At 38.7% G+C, this 17,966-nt stretch overlaps 2 protein-coding genes across 5 annotated transcripts; one reads left to right on the forward strand and one right to left on the reverse strand.

Moving 5' to 3' along the window:
- Positions 1–355: 355 nt before the first annotated feature.
- alg12 (ALG12 alpha-1,6-mannosyltransferase) lies at positions 356–6,689 on the reverse strand. 2 transcript variants are annotated; one of them, XM_017494295.3, is made up of 9 exons: positions 6,501–6,689; positions 4,587–4,719; positions 4,316–4,489; positions 2,802–2,996; positions 2,614–2,717; positions 1,665–1,888; positions 1,301–1,470; positions 1,132–1,204; positions 356–1,052 (listed from the first exon to the last, which is right to left on the reverse strand). In XM_017494295.3, exons 1-9 carry the CDS (start codon positions 6,657–6,659, stop codon positions 794–796), a joined length of 1,491 nt encoding a protein of 496 aa, XP_017349784.1. In that variant the 5' UTR covers positions 6,660–6,689; the 3' UTR covers positions 356–793. The 2 variants fall into 2 exon arrangements, with proteins under 2 accessions (XP_017349784.1, XP_017349783.1); XM_017494294.3 differs by having other exon boundaries at positions 1,132–1,207.
- An 897-nt stretch (positions 6,690–7,586) lies between these two features.
- On the forward strand, positions 7,587–12,934 carry creld2 (cysteine-rich with EGF-like domains 2). Of its 3 annotated transcripts, XM_017493657.3 has the most exons (11): positions 7,587–7,947; positions 8,064–8,146; positions 8,352–8,462; positions 8,594–8,685; positions 8,763–8,939; positions 10,833–10,931; positions 11,131–11,214; positions 11,702–11,797; positions 11,886–12,026; positions 12,582–12,695; positions 12,779–12,919. In XM_017493657.3, exons 1-10 carry the CDS (start codon positions 7,819–7,821, stop codon positions 12,659–12,661), a joined length of 1,092 nt encoding a protein of 363 aa, XP_017349146.1. In that variant the 5' UTR covers positions 7,587–7,818; the 3' UTR covers positions 12,662–12,695; positions 12,779–12,919.
- The last annotated feature ends 5,032 nt before the right edge of the window (positions 12,935–17,966 follow it).

Raw genomic sequence — 17,966 nt, forward strand, 5'->3', positions numbered from 1 at the left:
TTTCTTCCCAGCACTGGATAACTACAAACATTCATCTGGTTTCAGTGTAGTGAAGTACGTGTGAGAGCTTTCCTATTCTTACACAGGAAACTTTATGTGCCAGTAACAGTTTGTTTTCAGTCTTTGGAAAGGGAAGTGGTGAGCAGATGACCAAGCCGTTACACAACCCAGGTGGCTCTTGGTAGGCAATCAGACATTAGGCTCACACAAACCAGTTTTTCTTGAGAGTCAAGAATAGGTGCAGTGTGGCATCACAGTCTCCAAGTAAACGCCATGTTTGCTTAGTTCCGACTGTTGATAAAAATGTTCTAGGATGCTCTTTATTTAAAAAAAAAAAAAAGAAGAAACACCGACATTAAAAATAGTGGTTTATTACCATATTTGGACATCTAATCTGAAAGATGGCTAATGTCACAAAGTTATCAGCCATCAACTGCCAAGACAAGCGGAAAAGGAATAATGTGTAGTTTCATAGAAGAGGGGATTAAGCAGTAAAAAAAAAATATTTATTTATTTGATTTGTAAGACTACATTGACTCACCCCATGTGCTTTGTAGAACCTGTGAAGTTTCCACATGCCTGAAATGTTTCCTGTTTTTTTTTCCCCCTCTTTAAACCAAACCAAAACCCAATACAATTTTTTGACCAAATTGACAGTGCATCCTTAATAGATATAGTAATAAACTGCTCTTAATTGTATACTTGTCCACTGTTAGCTAAGTTGAACAACATTTGATGGATTTTATTTCACATTAATGGACTCCAAACATTTTTCATTCAGTTTGACAGCACGTTAGGGTGCTGAATTTTTCAAGTTGGAAAGAGCAGAGTGGGTCAAACTCTCAAGAAGCACAAGCTTATTGGTTAATTTGACACTGAGTGGAGGAAACTGGGAAGCATTGAGTAGGAAGCGATCATAACCCTGGATGTAGATGAGGGGTTTGTGAGAACCACTAAGTAGTGATATCAGTGTTGTGTTCGCCTCCATCAGTACATGGGAGTATGTCTTCCTGAGTGGGTCTGTTGGCATCAGATCTTCTCTCTTGTCATACCTACAAAAAACAAGCTGTCTCTTCAACAACGTACATGATATTTAATACCAATGTGTTGCATTTTGTTATCTTTACTCACCTCCACTTACTATTCAGCTCTAAGAAGCGCGAGATGCCCGTCTGTGCAGCAAGTACATCTATGTGCAAGTTCACTTCTTAACGAGAAACCATTTAGATGTTACTAGAGTTCATAGTGTGTATTTTTCTTGGTAATTAAGTATTATTTGTTGCCACTGAAACAAACATACCTGAATTAGCTGGCACTAACGTGTGCAGCTCTTGCATGGCTTTTCCTCCTGGGTAGTTGTGATGTGAAACGTATAACGAAACGCTTGAATAAACACCATTTGCCACCAAATGGCCAATTACAGCAACAGACCCAATTTTATACAGCCATGACTTTTGATAGTTGTTTAAACTGAAACAAAAAGATAAAAAGGTTTCCTCAATCATAGTCTTGTGCAGCATTTTATAATGTACTCGCATTAACTAGTGCTTAAACTACAAAACAAAAACCACAAGTCAACAGCAGAATTAAAAGTATGTGAAAATTGTACACATTCATCCTACTAAAGTGCAGTAAATAGTCAATCTAGTCATTATGGTACTTACATGAAGGAACAGCCACCAGCTGCCACTACGTTGAAGACAGGGAAGGTGTAAATAATGAAGCGGAGCTCCTTGTGTGGCAGGAAGGAGTACAGCAAGATGAAACCTATGACAGGTATCAGCATAACGTGCATCCGCCTGTCCAAAAGACCAAACGGAACAAAGACAATGGTGGCGCCAAGGGCACGAGGAACAGCAGAGTAGAAATACCAGAGAAAAGGAGCGGTCTACCAAGGGGAGGTGGTCAAGGAAATACAGGAAACTTCACATAAGCTTGGGCCGAATTTTCGTACATGGATTACTGAGTTGGCATGATTTTACATGATAATGTGTGTACCATGTGGTAAAATTAGAAATCTTCTTCAGTAGAATTTGACTACGAGATACTGAACTGAGATCATGAATATATAACGTGCAACCATTTATCAGTCAGTACAGAATTTTTTTTGTGATTATTGCACCCAAAAATGCTTGATTTAGCCTTTTACAAAATTTGTGGTGCAACTTGCAGAGGTTTTTGGCAGTGCTGTTTGGTTAGTAAATGAGTTGTAAAGATGAACATGGTTGTACATGGTTGAAAAACTAAATTAACCTGTCAGTAATTATTATTTGGCTAAATGTGGCATGCATATTCTTAATTCAATTCAATGTAATTTATGTTATATAGAACCTTTAACAACAGACATCTTGAGAAAGCCACTGTACAGACATCTTTATGTAGATTTATATTTAGATCCTTAAGGAGTAAGCCAGAGGTGACAGTAACAAGAGAAAAAGTTCCTGAGACGACATGAGGACGAAAGCAATAAGAGGAACCAGGCTCAAAAGGACAGATCCTCTTCGGGGTGACACCAGATTTTCGGTGTCAAAACTGTATATTGTAAAGTCTTGAATTTTTTAGGATATACACAGTAACAGTACACAGAACTGATTTTAATGACCAAAAGGATACTCCCCAGTTGGAGCTTTTGTTCAAGATGGTGTTGTACCAGAGAACCTGGCCTTCAGGCCACAGCAGCTTCCTCCAGAACACGGAGTCAACACCAATAGTTATACCTACAAACAAAAGGCGAGTTTACTGTAAAGCTGCACATAAAAACAACATGAAAATATCAAGTCCACACATTCAAAACATCTTACCCAGTGACAAAATGCCAGCTGGTACAGCATAATAAAGCAACTTTTTAATACTGAGCTTCCTGGATTGAAGTGATCTCAGCAACATGAGTCCAAGCAGGAGGCACAGCTCTGAGCGGAACACGATGATAACAAAAGCTGAGAGCATGATGAATTGGCCGTGGCTTTGGTTCATCCAGGATGTGAATGCCAACAAAACTGTGAAATAATAGTCTGTTAGGTTCATATACAGCTTTAGCTTCATAGACCATTTGTATCCCTAACAATATACATGGAAAAGTAATGTGTAATTAGTACTACATAAACAGTAACTAGTTCTCATAATGTACAGTGCTGTGAAAAGGTATTTGCCTGATTTTGTCTGTTTTTGTGTATATCTCAAACTAAATAGTTTTAGATCTTCAAATGAAATACAACATAAAACAAATGCAACCTGAGTAACACACAATACAGTTTTTATTTTTTTATTGAAGCAACCAAGCACTTCCAATAACTAGAGATCAGTCTTTCACTTCTAGGTCTAGGACTTACTCCGATGCTTTGAATCATTGTCTTGCTGCATAATCCAGTTACGCTTGAGTTTCGACTTATGGACTAAAGACCGGACATTCTCCTTTAGGATTTTCTGGTAGAGAGCAGAATTCATGTTTCCCTCAATTATTGCAAGTTGCCCAGGGCCTGAAGCAGCAAAGCATCCCCACACCATCACACTTCCACCACCATGCTTGACCGTAGGTATGATGTTCTTTTAGTGGAATTCTGTGTTTGGTTTACACCAGATGTAACGGGACTCCTGTCTTCCAAACAGTTCCACTTTCAACTCATCAGTCCACAGAACATTCTCCCAAAAGGTTTGAAGATCATCAAGGTGTGTTTTGACAAAATTCAGATGAGTCTTAATGTTCTTCTGGGTTAGCAGTGGTTTTCACCTCCCCACTTTTCCATGGATGCCATTTTTGCCCCGTGTCATTCTGATAGTGGAGTCATGAACAGTGACCTTTATTGATGCAAGAGAGGCCTGTAGTTCCTTTGATGATGTCCTTGGGTCTTTTGTGACTTCCTGGATGAGTAGTTGCTGTGCTCTGTGAGGAATTCTAGTGTGTTACTGGATAAGACCTTTTAACCAACTTCATGCTGTGGAAAAAGTTCTATTTAAGTGTTGATTTGATTGAACAGGGTTTACAGTAATCAGGCCTGGTTGGCTCTAGTCCAGCTGAACCCCATTACGAATGCAGTTTTATAGATATGGGGAATTAGTAACTATGGGGGCAAATACATTTTCACACAGGCACAGTTGGTATTGGATAACTCTTTTCCTTCAATAAATATAATTTACAAACTGTATTTTGTGTTTACTCAGGTTGCTTTTGCTTTATCTTACATTTTAATTTAATTTCTGAAACAATTTAGTATGAGACACAAAAAACAGTAGAAATCAGGATGGGCAAATACTTTTTCACAGTACTCTACACATTTCCTTGATATTATATCCATACATACTTCCAGTTAAAACACACCTATAGGCAGAGCAAATATGTTTGGCAGAGTCCTTGTGCTGTAAAACATCAGGTGAAACTGTGAAGTGCACATAAGACAAAAAAGGCCAGAGACCAGAGATCCAAAGTGTCTCCGCACCTGTTTCTGCATGTGCCATAGAGTTAGGCAGACGCACATCCCCAGAACACCACGCACTGTAGAGAACACAATATCAATCAAATGTCAGTGTGCACAAGAACACCGGACTGAAAAAGCACACATTGGGTAGTCCTTTGGAAATGACACACATACCAATAATCTGTGTGTAAAACTTTGGAGCCTCAAGGTGGGAGAGTAAAACAGTCATAGGTGTGCTGAGCACTGAGATGAACAACGGCCCAAGGAAGGTGCGAGGGACCACACCAGGGAATTCATGATGATCATACTGAAGAGAAGAGAACACACTTAGGTGCTGTAACACACCTTAGGATGGAGGATGTTTGACCCACGGGAATCTGCAAACTTGTTAAGCTTCAGACATACAGTGGACATAAAAAGTCTACACGCCCATGTTAAAACAGCAGTTTTTTTGTGAAGTAAAAAAAATTACATAAAATAAAGATAAATCATGTCAGATCTTATCTCATCATTAATGTGCAATTGCAAAGTATACAAATAAAGTGAAAAATAATCAAGAAAATTTATAGGTGAAAAAAGACAGAAAAATTACAATAACCTAGTTGAAAAAGTGTGCACACCCCTAAACTAATACTATGTTGAAGCACCTTTTGAATTTATTATAGGACTCAGTCTTTTTGGCTAAGCATCTATCAGTGCAGCACATCTTGACTTGGTATATATTTTCCCACTCTGTCTCACAAAAGCATTCTAGATCCATCAGACTGTGAGGGCATCTCCTGTGCACAGCCTGCTTCAGGTCACCCCACAGATTTTTTTGTTCAATTCAGGTTTGGCCTCTGGTTAGGACATTCAACAACACTGATCTCTTGGTTAAGCCATTGCTTTGCTGATTTGGATGCATGCTTTGGGTCACTGTTGTACTGAAAGGTGAAATTCCTTTTCATGTTCAGCTTACTAGCAGACACCTGAATGGTTTGTGCTAAAATCAACTGGTATTTCTAGCTATTCATGATTCCCTCCACCTGCAGTTCTGGCTGAAGAAAGCAGCCCTAAAGCATGATGGTGCCACCACCATGCTTCACCAAGGGAATGTTTTTTTTTTTTTGGTGATGTGCTTTTTTGCACCAAACATACCTTTTGGAATTGGTCTCATCAGACCATAACACATTTTGCCACATGGTTTGGGGTGATTTGGATGGGCTTAGATGTTTTTCATGAGAAAGTGCTTCCACCTTGCTACCCTACCCCATAGCCCAGAGATGTGAAGGATATGAGAGATTGTTGTCCCATACAGAGATTAATCTAGTACTAGTCAGATATTCCTGAAGCTCCTTTAATGTTGCTCTAGGATTCTTGGCAGCCTCCCTGGTAAGTTTTTTGTCTTGTCCTTTTGTATATTTTGGACAGATGTCCTGTTGTTGATGTCACTGTGGTGCTCCATTTTCTCTATTTGGTGATGATGGCCTTTACAATGTTCCATAGTACATCTAATGTTTTGAAAATTCTTTTATACCTCTCACGTGATCAATACCTTTCAACAAGTGCAATACTGTACATGCTTTGAAAGCTCTTTGTGCACCATGGCTTCAGCAGTGAGATAAAAGCAAGATGTGAAGAAAATCTTACAGAAACAACTGGTCTTTATTTGGGGTTAATCAGAATAATTTCATTGATGACAGCTGTATGATCTTATTTTTGAACACGTGATTGGTTCATTCTGAACACGCCATGTACCCAATTATAAAAGGGTGCACACACTTATGCAACCAGATTATTGCACCTTTTTATTTTTCCCTAAGATGATTCTGATTGTTTTCACTTAATTTTAACACACTAATTTCACACTGATGGTGGGAAAAGTTCCCCCATCACAAAAACTTTCTATCTTAACAGGGGTGTGTAGATTTATCCACTGTATAGTCTTGTGCCCATAGCCAAAATTAAACAACCTTCAATCACACAACTAACATACAAAATTTGGAAACTAATGTGACGAATTGTAACTAAGCCAGAAGCTACTCATTGACTTAACTAATATCAAAATGTTTTATTAGAACTATGAAATGCATTCTTGCAGGTTCTTACCTTTTCCAAATCAAATCTGTGATAAAGAATGTCATGAATAGCTTGCAAGTTAAAACTCTCTTCGACTTTAGTGAAAGGGCACGCAAGTAAATGCAAAGAAATTATGAATATCAACAAAATAAACTGAGGAAGCTGGGGAATACGTCGCTTCCGCGCCATGCTAGAAGAGCAGGTTTAACTGCGCATGCGCACCATAAACCCGTTTGTCCGGCTAGCCATATACGTCATCAAGTCGGAAGTAAACAGAATTTGAACCTTCTCTGCCATTTACTTCTCAACATTTCTGGATAAGCTTGTGTACTGTACGGATTTGTTTGTTTAAGGGTCCCGGCTAACGCATGTAAAGGTTTTTAGACTTTAAGGTCTATTTCGGGAACTACATAACTTGAGTACTGCTTGTGCGGGGTAGTCTGGACAAATCAGTGACCTGCCTCACATCCGGGTATTAGCACGACCGTTCGTGTGACTGAATGTTAATGGGATTTGTAGTTTTCATGAATGTGATTGACTGCTTAACAAAATCGACACATATGTTAAATTATGTTAAATGTATGATGAGCTATGTTAAAGAGTGATGTTTACGATTAAAGTGCATGTTATATAAACTGACACCATCTAACGTAATTATAAAAATACACAGGTTATGCCCATTATAATTGTATGTAAAATGTATTATGATGATAATGATGATGATGATGATGATGATGATGATATTATTATTATTATTATTATTATTATTATTATTATTATTATTATTATTATTATTCGTTTGTCTTGAGCAAATATATACTCCCTGAAAATGATTCATAAAAACAAATGTACCAAGCCTCCCGAAGATAGGGCATTCTAAAGAAAGGTTTATATTTAAATACTGGTGTTTAAAAGTCTAATATTTTCACATTTTTCATTATTTTCCTAAAGCAGACCTGTGAGCAGAAAGTGAATAAATCTATATTAATATGCAACAAAATCCGACGCCTCGCACACGGTTTGAAATAGAAGGCCCGCGCGTGGCGGCATCCTATTGGTTCTTACTTTGACTGATCGGGTCAGTTATCCAATCAAAAGAAGCCACAATCGTAACAAGGGAACTAATGCGGAAGTGGAACAGCGCTGGTAGCCGGCATGAGAGTTGTGAAGCTTTGCATATCCGTCAATATACATACTAGTCCACTAGCAGGTACACTTTCCTGATGATGGAACCTACTTGCTGAGTGGGAGTTGATGCTATAAAACGTGTTTGTTTACTTTTCTTCTTTTATAGTACTTTTTTTTATCATGATTTTTGGAGTTTGGTAATTAGCCAGCTTCTCTAAACATGCCACTGTCTGACACGGTCAGTCTGCTTTTTTGTCTTATTTTTGTTTTATCCCTTGGCTATGGCAACGCAAAGGATTTGGGAGCTCTGTGTTCCACTTGTAAACAAATAACTGATAATTTTAACAAGGTAGGTCCTGTGCTCTGGTTTCAAAGAACAAGTGATTTGGATGAGCAGTTACTGTGACAGTTGAGTTTAGTCACTAAAATGAACAATAAATGATCTGATTTCTTTTATCCACGTAGGGGTTTGAAAAAACTGCAAAGAAAAATTTTGGTGGTGGAAACACAGCATGGGAAGAAAGGAAACTGTCAAAGTATGAGACCAGGTGAGGCTGAGTTCAGATTGAATGAAATCTTTCTGTAAAACATACTGTATATGTTAAGTTTGCATGCATGTAAAGTTTGTGAAGGTATTCACGTGTGTGTTTTGCCGTTACTTTATTCATAGTGAACATGCACCGTTTCTATACATTGTTGACATCGTTTGTATGCTGTGACATCCTTGAGTGACACTGTCTGTATGTTTTCCAGTGAGATACGGCTGGTGGAGATTCTGGAGGGCTTGTGTGAGAGCAGCAGTTTCGAGTGTAACCACATGGTCGAAGAATATGAGGAGCACTTTGAGACTTGGTGGTTCAAGAGGTCAGGACTTGAGATCCATCTCCGGAATAACATGTGGCATTATTTGTTTAATTAATGTTCAATTTGTAAAATGCGCACCGTCCATCGTTTGCAAAACTGTTTCAATGTAATTCCTTGTTAAATGCTTGCAGGAAAGCAAATCACCCGGATCTGCATAAATGGTTTTGTATTGAAACAATCAAAGTGTGCTGCCCTGAAGGAACATTTGGACCAGACTGTAACTGTAAGTCAGTACAATTTGCTTCTGCTTTGTGTAAAGATATCCTTTTTGTTAAGTTACATTTTCTTGTGTTCACTTAGCCTGTGTTGGAGGATCTGACAGACCTTGCCATGGAAACGGTAAATGTGACGGTGATGGGTCGAGGGGAGGAACCGGCAAATGCACTTGTGACCGTGGATATGAAGGGGAGTTTTGCCTGGACTGTGCTGAGAGATATTTCAGTGAGGAGAGAAATGACACCTTCTCGTTGTGCAAAGGTAATCAGCACAGATCATGTAAAGATCATTAAGGACAGTGGAAACCGATAACAATAAGGTATCGTGACTCTCAAAAATGACCCAGCAAGGGGCATACAGTATAAAATTTTTTGCAAAATGAAAGGTTTTATTTGTATATTTTAAAATGATGTGCATCACAGTGGTGTGACACATCAATGTTATAACTGTCGTGTGCTACACACAGTAGCTTTTACATGGCGGATTAATTAGCATACACGGATGACAGACAGTCTTCAGTAGAAGGAACACGCGGGTATGTGGAATCACTGTCGGAACAGACAAAATAAAGTACAGCGAAAAGTTGAATAACTCCTCCAAGCACATTATGCAAGCTGTTTGCACACGTTTGCATGTGCGCCTTATGTAGAATGTTTAGGTAATTTTTTAGTTCTGCTTCATCTCATGGGGTTAGTGTGTTTGTTTTATTTAGCACCATGGTCCTGGAGGAAAGTTGTTTCGTAACCCTGTATACTGTACCAGCTGTATATGGTTGAAATGACAATAAAAAGCCACTTGACTTGAAGTCATCTTGTGGCGAAAAATGCTGAGAGAAAATTAAGATGCTAACCAGACTTTATATGTGATGTAAAGAGAAAAAAACAGCTCATTGCCAAACAATGGCTAAGATATGATGACATTTTCCGGGGTTGGGGGTTTGAATCCCGCCTCCGCCCTGTATGTGCAGAGTTTGCATGTTCTCGCTGTGCTTTGGGGGTTTCCTCCAGGTATGCCAGTTTCCTCCCACAGTCCAAAGACATGTGTTGTAGGCTGACTTACATTTCAAAATTGTCTGTAGTGTGTGATTGTGCCCTGCGATGGGTTGGCACTCCGTCCAGGGCATCCCACGTCTTGTGTCCCGAGTTCCCTGGAAGAAGCTTCAGGTTTCCTTGTGAGCCTGTGTAGGATAAGCGTTACAGAAAATGAATGGATGGATGATGATTTGTCAGGGCGCAAAACCTGATGTTTTACCACAGACATTTTCTAAGGATAATAACCGTTTCATGAACCTGTCAGTGTCTGTACTAATGCACTGAATATATGGCCAGCTAGTGAGCTACTACCACATTTTTGGTGTAGTCAGTTGCTAGTAAAGCACATGTTGGAAGAGAGAGAGATGTTCTGTACATTTGTCTCTGTCATGCACATGAATGTAGGCATTCTTTTTTTGTTGTTCTTGGATCACATTACTGAGTGCTGATGATGGTGAAACTCCTGTCTCTGTGACATGATTTATGAACTCCTTTCAACGAACTTACTATGCTGAAAAGTGGCAAGTAATGTAATTAGATGAAAAGCATAATGAGCTAATAATGTGCAGTAATGCAGTCTATAGAAAATAACCCAGCACTTGAATTCCTGAAGGGATTTTCTGTAGCCATAGTCTTATAGGTTTTGCTATACAGTTTTTCTGCACTGTCCTGCATGTTGCTCAGTTTTGTCACTGTTTCCACACCCTTCGAAATATTCTCTAGCATTTGATCAAGCTAATTAATATTGTCACCAACCCAAAATAAAGTTCCTACGGACACCACCAAGAAATAGATGAACCAAAAGTCTTATATTTAAGCAAACTAACAAAGAATGTTGACTTGTGTGAAGGTCAACAGGGATTAGGTTGTTGTTGGTTTTGTTTTTTTCCCCTAGTGGTTGGGATGAGTGAAGTACAAACACTGGTGACAGTTATAATAACAGCCTACTCAAGCTGTTTGTCAACTGGGAACCTGTGAATGATAGTTTGAATATGTGCCCGGGACTACTTGTCCCGGGCACCTGGGCTTGAGATTCTTTCACCCCTGTTTAAACACCTTGTCCTTCAATTGAATTTGAGTTTAGTTGGTGCAACTTGTTTGTGAGTTGTGATCCTGCTTGCAGAGTGTCACGCTTCTTGCACGACCTGCACTGGAGCCACTAATAAGGACTGCAAGGACTGCAGAGATGGCTGGGAAGATGATGAGGAAGAAGCATGCATTGGTGAGAAACATTTCCTTCTTGCAAATCTCTTCATTTGACTCTTTTACTCGAATCTTGTGGGTTTTGTTTTGAGCTTTATATGTGCTGACATTCCAGGCTAGTGTCAGCATATGCATGCCCCCTTATAGGAGAATTTAGACCTAGACCTTTACATGCACCCCAAAGTAACCACATCTCTTATTTTTATACATCATTTCAGACATTGACGAGTGCTCCAAAGACCCACCTCCATGCAAAGACAGGGAATACTGCCTTAACACGGATGGCTCGTATTCCTGCAATGGTTAGTAAACACTTTATTTAAAAAAAAAAAAAAAAAAAAATTACTCTTGTTATTATATACAAAGGTGCCAACAGTTATGCTTTTGATGTAAAAATTTATGATTTCTGACTCCTTGCTACATTGATTTGGGAGAAAACTACTGAAAGCTACACTTTCGTGCCTTCTCTGCTGAAGCAGTGGTCAGGCTAAATGTAAATAAAACAAAGGGGAATGGAGACATTTCTGATAGTGGTTACTTTCACTTCTCGCCAACTTTATGTAGGTGAATTTATGACCCTCTGTATTGTGGGCGGGACTATAGTCTCTTTCGTTAGTAAAAACGCATGGTAGGATTTGTTGTTATTATTTATGCTCTCGTGGTAAAAAAAAAATTCTGATCTTTCTCTTTGCCTGCTAAAATTTTCTTGTTAGTAATGTTGGCACCTTTGGATATATTTTTGCATGTGTGTAGACTCACTGTGTTCACCCGTTCCTTTCTGTACCACAGTGTGTGACAGCAGATGTTCAGGCTGTAAAGGGCCAGGACCTGGGAATTGCCTGGCCTGTGCTGAAGGCTACAAGGACGAAGAGGGCATCTGCACAGGTACACATCAAGCTCTATCAGTGTGTTTGTTTAGTGCTTTATAGATTTGAAAATGTTAATTGTTACCGCTTTGTACTTTCTTTCTCAGATGTGGACGAGTGCGGGCTGCCTGACGCAGTGTGTACGGAGGAACACCAGGAGTGTGTCAACACAAACGGCAGCTATAGGTGTCGGTGCGCAGGAGGCTTCCAGGAGCAAGATGGAGTGTGTGTTCAGCAAGCACAACCAGGTACCTTTTTATAATTAACCTTAAAAGATATAGCTATTTACTTGAGGCGGTTGTGTAACATGTACATTTCAGTTTTCAGTCCAGAGATAAGATTCTTACAGTTTAAGGTCCCAGGAAACTGTAAAATGTCAATATTTCTATGGTTTTAGCTAGACGTGTTGGAAATATCACTCAATTCCTAAATGGAAAAAAAGATAGAACTATGATCAAAAATTGCTGATCTGACCAACCGTTCTAATCTATGCATGCTAGATTGATAAGCCATTACCACGCCAGTCGAGTAGAGCTAACCACAACAGAGCAAGTGGGAAGAATCGGGATTATTATAATCACATTAGGCTATGCTTATTCTATTGTGTCTTGTTTTACCTGATGTTTGCATGGGATCGTTATTTGTTTAATTATTTGTTATTTGCTTGCTGCTGGACTGTTCAAGTTTGATAAAGGTGCTATTAAAATTGAATTATTATTATTATTATTATTATTATTATATCAGCTTTTGCTTACTTTTCTCAGCTTTTCTGAGACTAAGCTTGTCCTATTTTGTGTCCTTAGAGAACAGTCAGGAAGTACCTGCTGAGGATACTGAGGACTCCAACACAGAAAACATTTTAACCGAGCACCAAGACCTGTGAACTCTTGCTGGAGTTCTCGAGTCAGCCGCCAGGTGTCAGTAATAGCTCTGAACGTATTTTGACCACCACATGGTATTTACTGTACATACTTGATAAACTGCACTTATGTACCAGCAGGACATGGACAACTCATTATTCTGGTGGAAAATGGGACGATGTCAAACCCAAGCACTGCTGCTCAAATGAGTAAAGGCTGTTGTCTGTTTTTTTAAAATATTTTTTTCCCCTTCATTTGTGAAGTAAAATAAAGTCACACATCATTGTCTCTTGTGATCATTTTGTGTAGGATTTTCTTTTCCTTGGGGCATTTGCATATACTTTGTAGGAGAGAATGAGAAATATGTAATATGGTACTAAAAAGATAAATAAAATCTATTAATGGTATGCTTTGGCCCTTTTGGTTAAACTATTTTCACATTTAGTTCCAAAATCCTATGATGAGAATAGGGGCAGGGTTGACAGTGATGCTATGGATGGTAGCATTTTCCCTGAAGAAATATCGACTGATGCGTGGTAAAGATCTGGTTGCATGGTTTGCTTGGAGGGCTGGGAGTGCTAATATGAAATAAATTATATGCATGATTACTATTAAATAATTATTTGAGTGATTTATTAATTAAAAGTAAAAAAAATTTAAGTTCAATATAAATATTATTTTTATTGATGACCTGCACTTTATTCACAACTGTAAACATTTCCCTTGTAAGTGCACAGTATACAGTAACTGGTTGCAGATTTGCTAGGAAGTTACTGTGAATTATATTTACAGCATAATTACTGTTAGGCCAAAAAATGACTGCTGTAGTTTTTGTTATACACTTGTTTCAGCTCTTTCACTGCCAAAAATCCATCCATCCATCCATCCATCTTCTATACTGCTTATTCTTTCTTCAGGGTCATGGGGAAACCTGGAGCCTATCCCAGGGAGCATTGGGCACAAGGCGGGGTACACCCTGGACAGGGTGTCAATCCATCGCAGGGCACAATCACATATACATTCACACACCCATTCATACACTATGGACACTTTGGACATGCCAATCTGCCTGTCTTTGGACAGGGGGAGGAAACCGGAGTACCCGGAGGAAACCCCTGCAGCATGAAGAGAACATGCAAACTCCGCACACACAGGGCCCCGGTGGGAATGGAACCCCCGACCCTGGCGGTGTGAGGAGAACCTGCTAACCATTAAGCCACCGTGCGCCCACTGCCAAAAATATCTTAAATAAATTTTAATCAATAATCCTAACCTTTTATTAATGTAATAATTTTAGTTGTCTTAAAGAAATAATCAGATATCAAATTCCACAATAACAGCTTGTTAAAATGAACAATCAAGACTATATGTGGAGGGGAGAACAGAGGCTTAGTGGGTAGCACGTTTGCCTTGCACCTCCGGTGCTGGGGGTTCGAATAACACCTCCGACCTGTGTGCATGGAGCTTGCATGTTCTCCCTGTGCTTCAGGGGTTTCCTCCCCCAGTCCAAAGACATACATTATAGGCTCATTAGCCTAAACTTGTTACTCTTACCCTGTTTCACTAACATATTTGAAGCTGTTCTCTTTTTTTTCTCCAAAATGCAGGATGACTTTTTTTTTTTTTACTTTTTCTTCACGTAAATGCTTTGTATATTCATATTTATATGAAGACTGAAGTGCCTGACCATAATGCCCCTCCTGACCTGAATTAAAAGATCACTCCATTGATTCTCAGCTCAGTTTCTATCCACTGCATGTGCATAGAGGTGACTGTTATCATGGAATGAGAATTGCTTCACTATACAGATTAAAGAATAGAAATTCCATTATAATTGAAAACTAAGAGTAGTTGCTGTAAATCTGAATCTACAGCTGCTAAATTCTAATAATAAAGATGGAACAGACACGAGCAACTGTTTACCAAATCTGCTGTTGTGATATTTTATGCAAAATGCAAAATATGGACCTACACAGTAAAAAAAAGTTTTGGGATTATAGAGGGTGAAATTTTCAACGCATTAATTTCTTGTTATCTAGTAAATACTTTGGAATCTAGTTTTACAGTAAAGTGAATGATGCTGTATTTTATAGTATGCTATAATTATAACATTGTTACAGCAGTTATAAAGTGAAGTGCTCTAATACAAACTGCTAGTACTGCTGTATTTTCCCAGAATACCAGGCAGGCTACCATATCAAACTGTAGAGCTGGTCTGAACACAGTATTGTAGGAATTGCAGAAATTCTTACTAGAGGAGCCAGTAAAGTTTTTTGAGTGTTTTTATTAAAAGCAGGCACACTCATCCTTTGGTATTGTCAGCTGTAATCTGAATATACAGTATGTTGTGTACTAAATCCCCGTTCAAGTGATTTAGAATCCAAATTTGTCCTTTTCTTAGATCCACAGTCTCAAAGTGGGGTGTGGGGTTTGGGGTTTATAATAATAATAATAATAATAATAATAATAATAATAATAGAATTGTGATTATCCAATTCATCTGTACTGAGGGGATCCACAGCTAGCTCAGCTACTCAGTTAAATAACAGCCCTTCCTGAGCTGAAGTGGCTGTATGAGAGCAGGGAAAACAGTCAAATGTGCATAAATGAGCAAACAGTAAAAAGACCAGGTCTGGGAACCTGTTGAATATGGCATTGTAGACTTTTTGTTATGTTTCAGTATGAGCTATGATATTGTTAACCAGTTGGTGGCAGTATAAAACCACATTTCACATTGTAACAGGTAAACCTGAGGGCTAGAGGTGGTTAAGCCTTTGTTCCTCAGTGATAGCAATGTGTGGAGTGATACTCAGTTAAGGCTTATATTTATAAGATGTTAATCTGAATCAGGTGCCAGAGAGCTATGTGTTCAGTTACACTGTCTACAAATTATAAAGAACTAGCTCACTTTGCTAAAGTTTTTTTTTTTTTTAAATACACACTGATTCCTCCTTTAAAAGAAATGAGTTAGCTTGCTTGTCTCTGTTTGAGAGACCCGTGTTGGAGAGAAATCTAGCGCATGCTTAGGCATGTAACAAAGCCTGCACTTTCTATTGTGTGTTTGTAGTCTCTCAATCCCCCCTTGAAGAATGAGGACTCAGTAAATATGCCTGGACATTTCTATCCATCATCATTAAAGTCTGCAGAGGAAACAATGGCACAGTATATGCTAGTCAAATGCCTTTAAGTGGTGGTTTAAAGATTAAACATGGCTGCATATACTTTCTTTGGTGCACTGTGATTAGACTTTAACTAGACTTAAATTTAGATTAGACTTAAATAAATAAAATTTTAGACTTGTTGTTTTTATTTTGTTTTCTTTCTATATGTGCATACATTTCACATAGTCCACACTTAATATCTGACTATACAAAAACAAATTAGTGCCATTAACAAGTATGAAAACTTACATTTAAAGAGTAATATTGTGCAACACCGTAACTGCAAGACGTGAAGTGAATAGCATCAAGTAAGTAAGGAATAAAACACATAGGAGTGTGCTCTTATAGGAAAACAATCTACGTGCTGAGTCACATTTACCATCCTGAGGTTGATTTTTTTTTTTTTTTCACAGCGCATCCTGAGGTATTTTATTACTCTTATACCACAGCAACAATTAAAACCTTATAATGTATATAATGTACAATATAATATAATATAATGTAGTGGAACATCTGTGAGACAAGTTTTTCTCAAAATTATTGTAATGGTCATGTTAAAGCAAAAAAGCAAGCGCTTCTGTTCTCACTCACCATTTTCCAGAGGTGTTCAATGTCATGCTAATAAGAAACCCAACATCGAACTACATAAAGAGAGACAGGAAACAGTCTCAAAGTTTCAGAACTGAATGCAGCAATACAACGCAGTTGCACTGATTCACAGCAGAGACTCAGCTCAGCTAGTTAGTGATCGACGAGATGATAAGCACAATGATGTTGGTGATATTTAGCATGAAAGTTGAAGCTTTGGAAGCTGATCTGTTTGAGCAGAGTGTACAAGGTGAGAGAGCTGGACAGACTAAAGAATTAAAGTGTTGCTGCAACAACAAGTGTTGCTGATCTTTAGGTAGAGTGAAAGAAAGAGCTAAATCCCACTGGCATTACTAGCAGCAGATAATCGAATGGCATTGTGTGTAATCTAGGAAACCTTTAACCAATGTAAAAATAGACCAACATGTTGATGAAAGGTGTTTATTTTGGATGTCACTGAAGATCACATGTTGATTATGAAGATTAATATGTCATTCAGGGTGATTTTTTATTTTTTTTTCTTTAAAATGAAAAGGGAAGGTTCTAACCTCAATGACTCTCCTGACCTAAATTAAACTCTCCTGGAGAAAACTATGTTACCAAAACAGTAATACTCTCTCCCGCTGTCTCTCACACATACAGAATAGGAAGCAGCTGTAGCATGTGCTTTTGCTTAGACTCTCTTTTCCGAGGCGAACCTCTGATCCGTGCCTCTCAGATGTGGTTGCCGTACTTCCTACACTCAGCTGGAGCTCAAGCCACCATCAATAAGATGAACAAATTTTGCCCACATGGCACAGTTTAGCTCAGACGCTTGGCCTCTTATGAACCTGATAGAGGCAGCAAAGGGAACAAGGAGGAGGGAGGAGCAAGCTCACTGTGATATCAGACACACTGTGATATGTGGGAGAAAAAGTTGACTGCAGCACTGAGTCTGATTCATACCCAAGCTGGTCATTTGGGTTGGCACTGTAGGATAATGCTGTTTGTCAGCGAGAACATTTATACATTTTTTTTTCACTACAATTCACCTCCCATTTAACAATCCTATTTTGTTCAATAAAAGCACTGGATGTTTCATTGACATCCTGCAATAGACTGGCGTACAATTACTTGTGTCTCAGGAACACCTGTACAGTTTATTCATGCAATTATCCATTTGGCAGAAGCACAATGAATAAAATCATGCGGTTACAAGTCAAGAGCTTCAGTTAATGTTCACATCAAACATCAGAATGGAGATCAAGTGTGATCTCTGTGACTTTGATCGTGGCAGGGTTGTTGGTGCCAGGTGAGCTGTTTTGAGCATTGCAGAAACTGCTAATCTCTTGGGATTTTTTAACGCACTCTACACAGAATGGTGCAAAAAACAAGAAACAAACTCCTCGTGAATGAGAGAGGACTCATTTTATGCACTGCACTGCAGTCACATGATTGCCCGCTTGGATAACAGCATAAATGAGCAGGTGCACAGGTGTTCCTGTGAAGTAGCAGGTAAATGTATTTGTTCCTCATGCTCAGTGTTCTGGAAACAGGCTCTGGAGCTCTGCTAGTTTATAGCCAAAAAATTTTATTTGAA

The sequence above is a fragment of the Ictalurus punctatus genome, chromosome 19 (genome assembly GCF_001660625.3).
Source record: "Ictalurus punctatus breed USDA103 chromosome 19, Coco_2.0, whole genome shotgun sequence".
NCBI classification, from domain to species: domain Eukaryota; kingdom Metazoa; phylum Chordata; class Actinopteri; order Siluriformes; family Ictaluridae; genus Ictalurus; species Ictalurus punctatus.